The sequence below is a fragment of the Cololabis saira genome, chromosome 8 (genome assembly GCF_033807715.1).
Source record: "Cololabis saira isolate AMF1-May2022 chromosome 8, fColSai1.1, whole genome shotgun sequence".
In the NCBI taxonomy this organism is placed as follows: domain Eukaryota; kingdom Metazoa; phylum Chordata; class Actinopteri; order Beloniformes; family Belonidae; genus Cololabis; species Cololabis saira.
The window spans coordinates 47,274,360-47,288,187 of NC_084594.1; the positions used below are offsets into that span (position 1 = coordinate 47,274,360).

General features: G+C 37.8%; 1 protein-coding gene across 1 annotated transcript; it reads right to left on the minus strand.

Annotated features, from left to right (window-relative positions):
- Positions 1–3,623: 3,623 nt before the first annotated feature.
- On the minus strand, positions 3,624–9,100 carry svbp (small vasohibin binding protein). Its single transcript, XM_061728166.1, has 3 exons — positions 8,967–9,100; positions 4,962–5,109; positions 3,624–4,801 (listed from the first exon to the last, which is right to left on the minus strand). Exons 2-3 carry the CDS (start codon positions 5,070–5,072, stop codon positions 4,715–4,717), a joined length of 198 nt encoding a protein of 65 aa, XP_061584150.1. The 5' UTR covers positions 5,073–5,109; positions 8,967–9,100; the 3' UTR covers positions 3,624–4,714.
- Positions 9,101–13,828: the final 4,728 nt, after the last annotated feature.

Consider the following 13,828-nt stretch of genomic DNA (forward strand, 5'->3'; position numbering starts at 1 on the left):
TCTTTTGATAGAAACTAAAAAGAAAAGTAAGTTGAGGTATGTCCAGTTTATGAATCTTGTGCATCTGCTATGTTGTACAATGTAAATGTGGTATTAAGTTTTTGAGTAATGTTAAAACTACAGCTGTTAACATTTAGTGCGGTACAGGATCAACGCGGCAGCTCAAACATGTACAACGTCCAGTACTCGAGTTGTAAAATAAAATCAGGGGGGATGGTGGATTTGATCATATGGGGACAGATAATTTGTGCTGATTATAAATAATATAATATATTACAAATAATAGCAGTGACCAAAACAGCTGCAGAAATACTGCAGGAATGACATAGCAGCAGTTAAATGCAGCCTTCTGTAAGCTTTAAATATCCACTGGGCTTACATCAAATACATCAAAACACAACAATAAAAAACACTTTTCTGAACTTATCAATATGACTCTGTCCTTCACAGGATAAGTAACATGGATCACTGCAAAAACTCACAATCTTAACAAGAATATTTGTCTTATTTCTAGTTAAAATGTCTCATTTTAGTAAAAAAATCTCATTACACTTAAAACAAGACTCATCACTGGAAAAAACAACAACTTTCACCTGTTTCAAGTAGATTTTAAGTTGAAATAAGTAGAAAAATCTGCCAGTGAAACAACATTTTTTTGCTTGTAATAAGAAGATAAATCTTGTCCCACTGGCAGATTTTCCTACTTATTTCAAGTGAAAATGTACTTGAAACAGGTGAGAATTGTCAAATAAGTTATTTTTCTGGTGTTATTTTTCTGGTGATGACTCTAAATGTTGAAATAGCAGTAAAACCACATTCATTGATGAAATGACATAAGGGATGGAAAGGAGGGATGGCAGTTTTACAGGGGGATGATTTGGACCGTTTTTATTTCAGGGGGGATGATTTGGACCGTTTTTATTTCAGGGGGGATGATTAGGACCGTTTTTATTTCAGGGGGGATGATTTGGACCGTTTTTATTTCAGGGGGGATGATTTGGGCCGTTCTTATTTCAGGGGAGATGCCATCCCCCTCATCCCCCTCATCTCCAGTACTGACAACGTCCCTCCTAAAACTACTAACCGCTGATACATGACAGGGAAGACTGGGTGCATTTAATGTTAAGTATTATTTTTTAAGTATTATTTTAAAAGGGTCAGAAGCAGCGTGGAAGTGTAAATTATAGTAACAAAATAAATGTAATCATCTATGTAAAATTCAACAAAACACACAATGTTAAAAACACACATTGGGGCACGGTGGTGCAGCTGGTAGTGCAGCCGTTTCACAGCTAGAAGGTCCTGGGTTCAATTCCCGCCGGGGACACTGTGGGTGCTGAGTGCGTGTTAGTTCCCCCATGAATCCAGCACCCTGGTGGGGTTTCCATGTTCTCCCCGTGTTCCCTGCAGGGCTGGGGATCCATTCAAATGTCAAGAATCAATCCGATTCAGGATCGATTATCAGGATTCCATTCCGATATTGATTTGGGTTAGTGTTATTAAAACTGTTCTTTGAGCTGTTGCATGAATGATATGACTGTAGTTCTGCAACATATTAATACTAGTATTATATTGAGATTCAACAGCAAGTATTGCAGCTAATGATGCTGTAAGGACCAATCAGCTCCCAGAATGCTGATAGAACTGAAACAGAAACATCGTGGGGCAGAATTACCAAACAGATCCAGGGAGGAAACAGAGACGGATGAAATCAGTTAGATTTTTTCCCACATTCCGTTTTAATTTGTTCCATTTTCGGTCTATTTAAGTTTTTAATTTTTTGAGAATTTGGTTTTTAGCCTTTTACGCAAATGTAACCCCAATAAAGTATATAAAGTAATGAAATATAGACAATTTATGCAATTATAACTGAAAACTTTAATGTTTTCATACCTATAAACATATATAAAGGCTCATGGCCAACAAAACATTCCTTTTTTGGGCATAAACAAAAAAATATCAAAAGTTGTAATGTAACAGGGGGTAGAGGGAGCAATGCTCAGGACTGACTTAGGAAGGAGCACTGGGTGATAAAAATGGGAAAAAAATTGGGTTTAAAAAAACACACACTTTATTCTTCATACAATCTAATTTACCACGCAAAACAAGACTGGACGGAATACTGTAGATGTATTGTTATCATGTTTACCAAGCAGTTAGCAGCCGTGATAATGAAAAGCAGTCATTCCAGTCCAGACCAGCGGCAACCGGATCAGGACACGTCATGTTCAGCATCCGCACCGTCAACACGTGTCATCACACGTGTCATCACACGTTAAAGGAACAGGAAGTAATGCCTGTGAATCAGTAAAAGACAAATTCTTGTTCTACAATTTCTACTCAAGTTGACTGTCTGTGGGTAAATTGCAGACTTTCATTAGTACCAGATGCTTCTGCTACTTTAAAGTTTAGTGAAATGTTGCTTCTGTTAAGGCTACCTACAACTGCTCCTTGCTTTGTAAGCACTCAATGTCAAAACTCTACACTAATCGCTGCTTACAACAGGAAACAACTGGGAATTGGAAGGGCCGTCAAGGGCCAGTTTGTCTAAAACAGGGGTCGGCAACCTAGCTTTTTAGCGCCGCCCTAGCGGCTCCTGGAGCTTTTCCAAAAATGTTTGAAAATGGAAATAGGTGGGGGAGGGAAATAAATGTTTTGTTTTAATATGGTTTCTGTAGGATGACAGACATGACACAAACATTTTTAACGTTTTCCAATGCTGCAAAAATGTGTAGAATAAATATTAAATTTCAACATTTCTGTTAACAAAGATTTGTACGGAAGAGTATTAGGGCCATGCAGGAGAAAAAATATTGGAAAGGGGAAAAAGTCGAAATGTCGAGAAAAAAGTGAAAATGTCGAGAAAAAAGTCAAAATTTCGTGAATAAAGTTGAAATGTTGAGAAAAAGGCGAAATTTCAACTTTATTCTTGAAATTGTATTTCAACATTAATTTCGACATTTCGACTTTTTTCTCGAAGTGCAAAATAAAAAACAATCTTCCCCTCTCAAATATGTTTTCTCCTGCATGGCCCTGATATTCTTCCATAGAGGATTCAACGTTTCTTGGAGCGAATCATTTGCATTCATTGCCTGAATGTTTGCTCTGTAGCGAGAAGTTGTCCCAGTTATAACTAATATAGAAACATGCAGCATGTGTTGTCTTCATTCTAAGGCTGATACAAGACTTTTCATTTTTTGCGGCTCCAGACATATTTGTTTTTTGTGTTTTTGGTCCAATATGGCTCTAAAACATTTTGGGTTGCCGACCCCTGGTCTAAAAGGAACTTTGGATACTGGGCAACACCTTTGGCTCTATAGTCTGTTTGTTAAGGTATTAAAGAGCATAATCATTATCCTTTTTTTAAGGAGCTCCTTCCATCGGACGACTGTGCCTAACCTTCGACAATACTCCTGCTAATTTTTGTACATTTCAATCCCCATGAATGGCAGGATCTGAACTGTTCTGTAACAACGCAGAAGAAGAGGGAAGCATCCTTTAAACCAATCACAGGGCATGTATTTATCAAACATTCACATTACAAGATAAAAACAAACAGACTCAAAGGAAAAGTCGTTTTCCTCATTTCTCTTTTGAAACAAACTCATTGTAATTATAAGAAATCATGTGAAACAGTTGTTTTATTATCTTTTCAGTAAAACATACTTAGAAAAATCAAAGCAGGTAACAAATGTCATTGCCGTCTTTCAGAAGGTGAAATGAAAAAGGTGGTTGGCTCTGGTCAGACGACTGCTGACCGGGACAGAATCAGTGCTGTTGCATAGTTACAGTTTAGTTACAGTTACAGTTTCCCATACAGGACTGTCTCAGAAAATTAGAATATTGTGATTTTCTGTAATGAAATTACAAAAACAAAAATGTCATCCATTCTGGATTCATTACAAATTGACTGAAATGTTGCAAGCCTTTTTATTATTTTAATATTGCTGATCATGGTTTACAGCTTAAGAAAACTCAAATATCCTATCTCAAAACATTAGAATATTCTGGAAATCTTAATCTTAAACTGTAAGCCATGATCAGCAATATTAAAATAATGAAAGGCTTGCAATATTTCAGTTGATTTGTAATTAATCTAGAATGGATGACATTTATTTATTTATTTATTTTTTTTTTAAATTGCATTACAGAAAATAAAGAACTTTATCACAATATTCTAATTTTCTGAGACAGTCCTGTATTGCAAAAGATCTCTTAGTGTGTGAGCATCTGCTGCTCTGCTACCACAACTGGTTACGACTAGAACAAAGCTGGAAAAATAAATGAAATACACAATGAGAAATAGTGCTGCTCAAGGACAATTATTTCATATCAGGTTTCTAAATGAGGACCGTGACAGTTTTCAAAAGTGACTGAATATAGAACGCAAGCAGGTGAGGAAGTGGCCGTGACAGCCCTACTGTTCTCCTCTCCTGCTGGAAATGTAACAGTACACATTACAGGACAAATGGAAGTCAGAATATGCCCACACGACATTCCACTCATCTTTTTCTAGTTTCTTATTTCTTCACCAAAATACTTAAAAAAAAAAGATGTCTACAACCCTTTGAACAGTTGTAAACTGCATTAACCCCCCCCCCCCCCCCCTTAGTAACTTATGGGTTCATCTCTGGGAATGAATGTGCACATGATGTTCTTAGTGGACGACAAATGATGGACCATAAAAAAGGTGGACGACGAAGTTTGTCCGACGTCATTCTCCTTGAGACTGCATCTGCTTGCAGAACGCCTCGAACTGCTGCTGCTCCAACTCCGTCATCATCTTGTTTAGAGCGTAGATCTGCAACAAAGATCATAGAAACACTGATGACTGTGAAAGAAGCAGCTTAGGATGAGAGAGGAGAATTGGATTGGAAAGGACAGGGAGGAGGTGGAGGAGGTGGAGGAGGTGGAGGAGGTGGAGAAGGTGGAGAAGGTGGAGAAGGTGGAGCGTGCAGCACCTCTGCTCTCTGCCGCTGCTTGAGCAGCTGCTGGGCCGACTTGTGCCGGGCTCGGTCCCGGGTCGGGGTGGAGTTCAGCTTGGGCTTGTCCTTCCGGCCCGCAGGCTCCATTCTAGTCTCCACCAGCCTGGGACTGTCACAGCCAACGCTTGCAAATGTGGGGAAATAAAAGAGTGTATATTATTATTACAGTTTTTCACAATTGTTTAAACACATTTATTGGAGCATCAGGCACAATGGGCCAGATTTACTAAAGGTTTGTGTGCGTAAAAACGTGTGTAAACTTGACATCACCCGCAAACCAATGTGCAAGCTGATCTACTAACAGCGTGCAAAGAGGACTGCGCCTCTCAAATGAGCAAAATAGCACACGCTGTTCATTTAGTACTTTTGCCCTGATGAATAATCAATATGGGGCGTACCCGCCAGAAATCACTAAATACTGGGAGGGGAAGATGCAAATAGGTTCATTTACCACGCGCAATGAGATTTACCAAGCCTGAAAGTTTTTGCAGGGATTGTGATTGCGTCTGTATTTAATACGTTGGAAAGGAAGGTGCTAATCTGCCCAGCATTACGCACCGATGGCTGCTGTTATTGTGGCAAGGAGGCGACATCGCCAAAATCAAAGAATACGCAGAGAGAGAGTCTTTATTCTGCTGCATGCTATTTTAAAATGGTTGCACAAGTTTTATTAAAGGCCACTTTTTCATTAGTTCTTCGCCTTATATCTTGCCACCTTCTTTTAACCTCCTCTGCCGTTCTTTTTGTGTTACCAACTGCATTTATTCTATCGCAGATTTTCTCCCATATTGCGTTTCTTTTGGTAATGTTTAAATTTCTTTGCTGTAGTTCATGAATGTGTTTATTTGCCTCTTCCACTAATATCTCTAACTCCAACTCGTCAAATTTCATTTTGCGCTTGCGACTATCCTGCTTTCCATCCAGACTCTCCATGTCGCAAACCGTGAGACACGCAACACCTCATTTACAGTTTTTCACAATTGTTTAAACACATTTCCTGATTGACTACCTCACTTTCTCAAAACTCTAAACACAAATTACAAAACTCACACACAAAATGCAAAATCCTACCCTTCTCTTGCAAAAGCACTCTACCCTCAAAACAGTGTTAACTCTTCACTAAATGGTATTCCCTTCTCAAATGCCAAACACATACATCATTTGAGTAGACATTTCTAAGCACCCACTGAACACTGATGTGCAGAATGGAAGACACTATAGTATGAATGGAAAACACTAGATGAATGTCTCGGTGTTACACCTTCAGCTGTTGGATGGAATATATCACCATATAGTATTCTTATGTATAGGCTACTCAAATAGAAAACACACAATTCTTTACTGTAACAAATAATATTTTACAGTATTTGGACTCAAAATGTGCAGTCCACTGGACATCACAGCAGCTGCTCACCTCTCTCAATATTCCTCCATCCATTGTTCTCCAAACAAACCAGGAGCTCACCTGTGACCCTTTATGGCAAATTGCTGATTGCATGTTGCACATCAGCCTTTGGAGTTTAGAAATGTGATTGACTGTGTGTTCTGTGTGATCAGCAAGAGAGGGAATTCAGGAAGAGTGTGCAGGATATTGGGAATTGTGTGTAGTGTTGTGAGAAATGTGTGGTATGGAATGGGAATTTGAGTTTAGAGCAGTAAATGTGCTTGGAGTTCAGCAGGATTGGTTCAGCCACCTGAAACATGAGTTTCAGGTTGTGCACATTGTGTCTGATGTTCCAATAAATGTGTTTAAACAATTGTGAAAAACTGTAAATACTGCTGTTTGCGCCTGTTATCAATTGCGCACGCATTCTTAGTTGATCACCCGCAAAACACACAACAACAGCACGTGCAAACTTTTTCAGTGCACACACAATTTATTTATTTCTTTATTTAGGATCTTAGTAAATCAGGCCCAATGTGCACAACCTGAAACTCATGTTTCAGGTGGCTGAACCAATCCTGCTGAACCAATCCTGCACATTTACTGCTCTAGCCTCAAATTCCCATTCCATACCACACATTTCTCACAACACTACACACAATTCCCAATATCCTGCACACTCTTCCTGAATTCCCTCTCTTGCTGTTCACACAGAACACACAGTCAATCACATTTCTAAACTCCAAAGGCCGTTGTGCAATATGCAATCAGCAATTTGCCATAAAAGGGTCACAGGTGAGCTCCTGGTTTGTTTGGAGAACAATGGATGGAGGAATATTGAGAGAGGTGAGCAGCTGCTGTGATGTCCAGTGGACTGCACATTGTGAGTCCAAATACTGTAAAATATTATTTGTTGTTACAGTAAAGAATTGTGTGTTGTTTACTATACATAAGAATACTATATGGTGATATATTACATCCAACAGCTGTAGGTGTAACACTGAACATACAAATGCTTGATTCTACTGAGGCATTCATTCATTCATTCATTCATTCATTCATTCATATAGTGTTTTCCATTCATACTATAGCGTCTTCCATTCTGCACATCAGTGTTCAGTGGGTGCTTAGAAGTGTCTACTCAAATGATGTATGTGTTTGGCATTTGAGAAGGGAATACCATTTAGTGAAGAGTTAACACTGTTTTGAGGGTAGAGTGCTTTTGCAAGAGAAGTGTAGGATTTTGCATTTTGTGTGTGAGTTTTGTAATTTGTGTTTAGAGTTTTGAGAAACTGAGGTAGGCTACCAGGAAATTTGTTTAAACAATTGTGAAAAACTGTAATATAGCTTAATTCAAAAGGTGGAACATTATTAATTTTACATGCAGCAAAGGTGTGCAGGCCAGGATTCGAACCTACGACCTGCAGGACTGGAGCCTCATATCAGTATATGAACCTGCAACCTGCAGGATATACAGGACTGTCTCAGAAAATTAGAATATTGTGATTTTCTGTAATGCAATTACAAAAACAAAAATGTCATACATTTTGGATTCATTACAAATCAACTGAAATATTACAAGCCTTTTATTATTTTAATATTGCTGATCATGGTTTACAGCTTAAGAAAACTCAAATATCCTATCTCAAAAAATTAGAATATTCTGGGAATCTTAATCTTAAACTGTAAGCCATAATCAGCAATATTAAAATAATAAAAGGCTTGCAATATTTCAGTTGATTTGTAATAAATCCAGAATGTATGACATTTTTGTTTTTGTAATTGCATTACAGAAAATAAAGAACTTTATCATATATATATATATATATATATATATGTGTGTGTGTGTGTGTGTGTGTATGTATGTATGTATCAGAGCCGCTGCGCCCCCCAGCGGCCAAAGAGCGCATGACAGGTCTGCTAATGTTTGTTAGTGCGGCAGGAAAGGGTTTAGGTTTGGTCATTCAATACCATTTTAGTGACATTTAAGTAGATTTGAAGCATTAGTTTTATGACAGAAAATTAATCAGTCGCTTCGGTCGTTAAAACGACAGGGAAAATACACAATGATTGTAATAAGATAAGATAAAGATAGTCCTTTTATTACTCCCTTCATGGGGAAACTCAGGGGGTAAAAAAGTAAAAGATATACAGTATATATAATTACAAAAATATGGGCGATATATACATTGCAGTGGAGATAAAAAGATAAAAAATATAAGATAAAAAAATAGTGCAAAGGAGAGAAAAACAGTGCAAAAAAGCAGGTAGGATGAGTGTGAGGTAGACAGGTATTGCATGGATATTGCACATGTTATTATTATTATTATTATTATTATTATTATTATTATTATTATTATTATAAACTGCAGTAAATCACGGAATCTCTTTCAGCCGTAACAAAAATATTAATAAGACATTTAACACATATTAAGACATCCTTATCAACGTAAACTACTGGTTTAAACGTAAACACTCGATACGAGCAGCTTTGCATGAAGCGGCCCTAAATCTATACAAACTACAATATTCATGCACATATTGATGGTAGCTGTTACTTATTTATTCATTTAACATTTAGATAACGGTCCACTTACCCGTGACATCAAAACCAGAACAATAGTAGATTAGTTAGTTTGCAGCTTCGACATTAGAATAAATCAAATCCACTAGCTGCTGCTACAGCTGAACGGTGCTCCCGATAAACAGGTCCGGGTCCCCAGCGGTGCCCCCGGGAAACACGTCCGTGTCGCCAGCGGAACGAGTGTCCGAAGGTTCCGCTCTCAAGCTGGGACCATAGTATGGCTGGGACGCCGCCAGTCTTTTTTTCTTTTTTTTTTTTTTTTACATTTTCTTCTCACAACTGCCCTCAGCTGTTGTGAGACGAGATAAATTAAAATAAAATTAAATCGTTTCTAATTTGTAAAGGGTTTGGTTAAATCTGTCCTTGGTGCTGAGTTAGATTTCTCTAAATACTGTCACTTTGGTCCGAACATGCAGTGCAGGTTTTTTTTTAATATACATACTGTCCAGACATTAATCAATATGCCTTTTCCTGTAGCCTATTCTAATTATTATAAAATGACCAATGAACAACTGATTAATGGGCCTAGCAGTGAATCGACTTACCGCTAATATTTCTAATATTTTCATTAGTGTCTTCGACCGTTTGACCACCAGATGTCACCACAGTCTCACACTCTTGTTATCCAAAACCTAGGACTGTCTCAGAACATTTGAATATTGTGTTTTCTGTAATGCAATTACAAAAACAAAAATGTCATACATTCTGCAATGTTGCAAGCCTTTTATTATTTTAATATTGCTGATCATGGCTTACAGCTTAAGAAAACTCAAATATCCTATCTAAAAAAAATGTGAATATTCTGGGAATCTTAATCTTAAACTGTAAGCCATGATCAGCAATATTAAAATAATAAAAGGCTTGCAATATTTCAGTTGATTTGTAATGAATCCAGAATGTATGACATTTTTGCATTACAGAAAATAAAGAACTTTATCACAATATTCTAATTTTCTGAGACGTTTGCATAGAGTAACACTAATTTTGGCATGTGACACCATCCATCCATCCATCCATCCATCCATCCATCCATCCATCCATCCATCCATCCATCCATCCATTCATTTTCTATAACTGCTCTAATCCTATTCAGGGTCACTGAGATCAGTCAGTGCTTATTCCAGTTGTGAACTGAAATTGATTGATTTGATTTATTTTGTACATGTAAAAGACAACAATTAAAAGAGAAGATAAGAAAACAAAAAAAAAAAACCCAACAAAACCAAGAATTTCATATTTTAACACTTAATATCTTAATTACATGTGCAAAAAGGAGTAGGAAGAAGTGTAAACTTATTTAATCCTACCCCCATTCACTAATTATTTATTCACTGATTATTTATTTATAAAAGTATTTGTAATAACTAATTATACTATAATTATACTCACACACTGTACTCACATACTTACCTATACATACATACACATAGTTGAATATTTCTATACATTTGTACACACATGCCCATATAAATATTAATATAAATATACTTATTTACACCATACTATCTCTATATTAACTCCATATGCACTATATCTATATACAGTATCTCTACATACACACGTATACACATACACCCATACCTACATACATATATATATATATATATATATATATATACACATGCACAAGCTGCCCATTTCTGTACATAAATAGAAACAAATCTACCCATTCAACCAATAGTGTTATATCAGAACCCTAAAGGCCGCTAAACTCCTTCCTCTTTGTACCTTGTGAAAATCATGTTTTTTTTTTAAATAATACATTAGAAAAAGAGAGGTTTGATGTGCAAAATAAGATAATGAAACATCTGTTTAAGTGTCGTCTTTGAATGAATGAATGAATGAAATTTATTCAGTCATGACAACACAACACAAAAACAACACAACACCAAAAAACATTGTGCACACCATTAACATTTCACACAAAACCAATAATCATGTGTTTAACAATGACTGAAAAGGCATAGGCTGAAACAAACTGCTTATAAAAGCCTGTCCTTTATTGTCAACTTTCTTTTAGAAAAGAGAATAGAAAAGCAAAGAAACAACAGAAAAGCAAAGAAACATTAACAGATAGTCAATTGCACTTATAAGCTTCAAAAATAGCTTTACAAACCATTTTCTTAAAAACCAAAAGAGAATGACATGTTTTTAAATGTATGTTTGCATCATTCCAGAGTTTAACTCCAGTAATGGAGACACGTCTCCTTTTCATACCTTTTTTTTAGCTTTTTGTACAGTGAAATTTCAGACACCTCTAAGATTATACGGAGTCTCCTGAATTGAAAAGAACCTCTGTATTGAGTCAGGGAGCATTTTTGATTTTGCTCTGAACATAATTTGCATGATTTTATAATAAAACAAATCATAAAATTTCATAACATGAGAATTTAGAAAAAGTGGCTCTGTGTGAGCGTATAGTATCAGCCTTATTGATGATACGTATGGCTCGTTTTCGAAGTTTTATTATTGAATTTAAGGTCCTTCTATCCTTACTTTTGATAACAGTTAACATATAAGCATTTCTCTATCCACATGTGCACGTACTGTGCATATTCCCCTCAGTACCACGCCACAAAACAAAACCAGCAATTAGGATGGACAGAATAACTAAGCTCCCACAAATGGAGTGAAAAAAATGGTTTTCTCTGCCAAACTACCTGACACCACTGGTAGTCTTCTGTTGTTGTGAAGGTAAGGCCTGAATATATGCAAGTGTGCCCTCTGGCAGTGGTGCTGCAAAGATTTATCGCACGACATACCAATGGTTTACCTGGATTTATTCTCTAACTACAGGAGAGTGCTCTCCCTTGGAACAATATCCTGCCAAAAACAACTTCTGCCAAATGTTGCAGACAACAGCCAGACCTGCTGTTCCATATGCACTACAGAGTAAATGAAAAGCACGCTTAAATAAACTTGGCAGTGAACTGCAATAGTTAAATGTGGTTTCTCAACTTACACATCATTACTTTTTGGTGAAAACACTGTATCTACAAGTTGCATTTCAAGGGATTCAAGTAATATTCTTAACCTTTTTCTTCTCTTCGTTGCTCATGTGGAGCAATTTATATAGGCTAGATTTGACATAACCAAGTCTGCTGCGGAGGTTTGGAAAAGTTGGATGAAAATAGGTTGGATATAATGTGTTTCTCACTAAAAAAAATCCAGTTTGACCGATGAAAATGGACAAACTCGGAAGTAAGCAAAGACGTCATGGCTGCCATCCTCAATAATCCCAACAGATGTCACAGCACTGACCACGTTGTTTGACTGACAGGCTATTTCTGAGAAGTGAAAAGCACCGAGAGCCACAGTGATGACTGAAGGCAGTTTAGCAACCGATCTCAGGAAAAGGAGAGTGATGCTGATTCACTGAACAACTACATGAGCCAACCAATAACCTCTGTGTAGCTGATATGTTTAACTATGAATAGAGGGTTTGCATTGAAGTCACTTCCCCACTGGACCAGCCCCCTTACTCACACTGAGTGGCAAAAACAGCTGCAACTAGTGGAGAAGACGGGATAACAGCTGATTATGGGCTTAAATTAAAGGCAGTTGGACTTGACAGTGACCCGTACAGTTACCTCAAGAACCAGTGGTCCATGGACAATAATATTTGGTACAGTTACCAAGAACCAGTGGTCCATGGACATTAATATTTGGTACAGTTACCCCAAGAACCAGTGGTCCATGGACATTAATATTTGGTACAGTTACCCCAAGAACCAGTGGTCCATGGACATTAATATTTGGTACAGTTACCCCAAGAACCAGTGGTCCATGGACATTAATATTTGGTACAGTTACCCCAAGAACCAGTGGTCCATGGACATTAATATTTGGTACAGTTACCAAGAACCAGTGGTCCATGGACATTAATATTTGGTACAGTTACCCCAAGAACCAGTGGTCCATGGACATTAATATTTGGTACAGTTACCAAGAACCAGTGGTCCATGGACATTAATATTTGGTACAGTTACCAAGAACCAGTGGTCCATGGACATTAATATTTGGCCACGAATCGAGTTTCTGTTATTTATATGTTCTTAATTTCTACGCCGGGGAAATACACGAAGCAAAGCTTGAAGGCGTACAAAAGTCTTGACGCTTGGTCCGACTTCAAGGCAGGATTTGTTGGCGAAATTAAAGTGATGAGGACACCGAACTTTATGATTTGACCGTTTAACGTTAGCTACCCAAAAATCCAACATTACCTGATACAAAATGGGAACTGCAAATCCTTGTTTTGGTGTCTGGATCCAGTTGTTTCTGCGAATTGCAGCGATCCATTTGTCTCTCTAAAAGCCTGAATTATGGTTCTGCGTCAAATCGACGCCGTGATGCCGTCGTGAACTTTCGGACTTCTCCGTCACTCCATTTTGTCCGCGGTGCAGTACCCCCCGCAACCGCTAGTTCGCTATCTTTTCCTGAATGGTTTATCCGACTTTTCCGGTCACATTGAATGAAAGAGATAAGGACAACTATTGTGCAAAAAACCATAACAAAAGAAATCACACATACACGAAGAAAAGAGTGCTGAAAGTTCACAACTGCTTCAAACCGGAAACCGGAAATGCGTTGCTACCAAGCGAACCAATCACAGCCCTCCCTGTCCCTGTTTTTGGGAGGTGCGTGTGGTACGCGTCGACGCGTACCCTACGGCGTAGGCATGGCGTAGGCACAGGCTCAGTCTTTCTGACACTCAGTCTTTCTGACACTCAGTGGGTCTAACCCGCTGTGAAGTTGCATCCGTGACGTCATGCACATTCCCTCTATATTCATAATTAATGGGTGTCATAATTGACATTAACTCCCCGACTGCTAGAGCCCCCCGTACAGGGGGTGCATGTAATTTAAGAGCAAAAG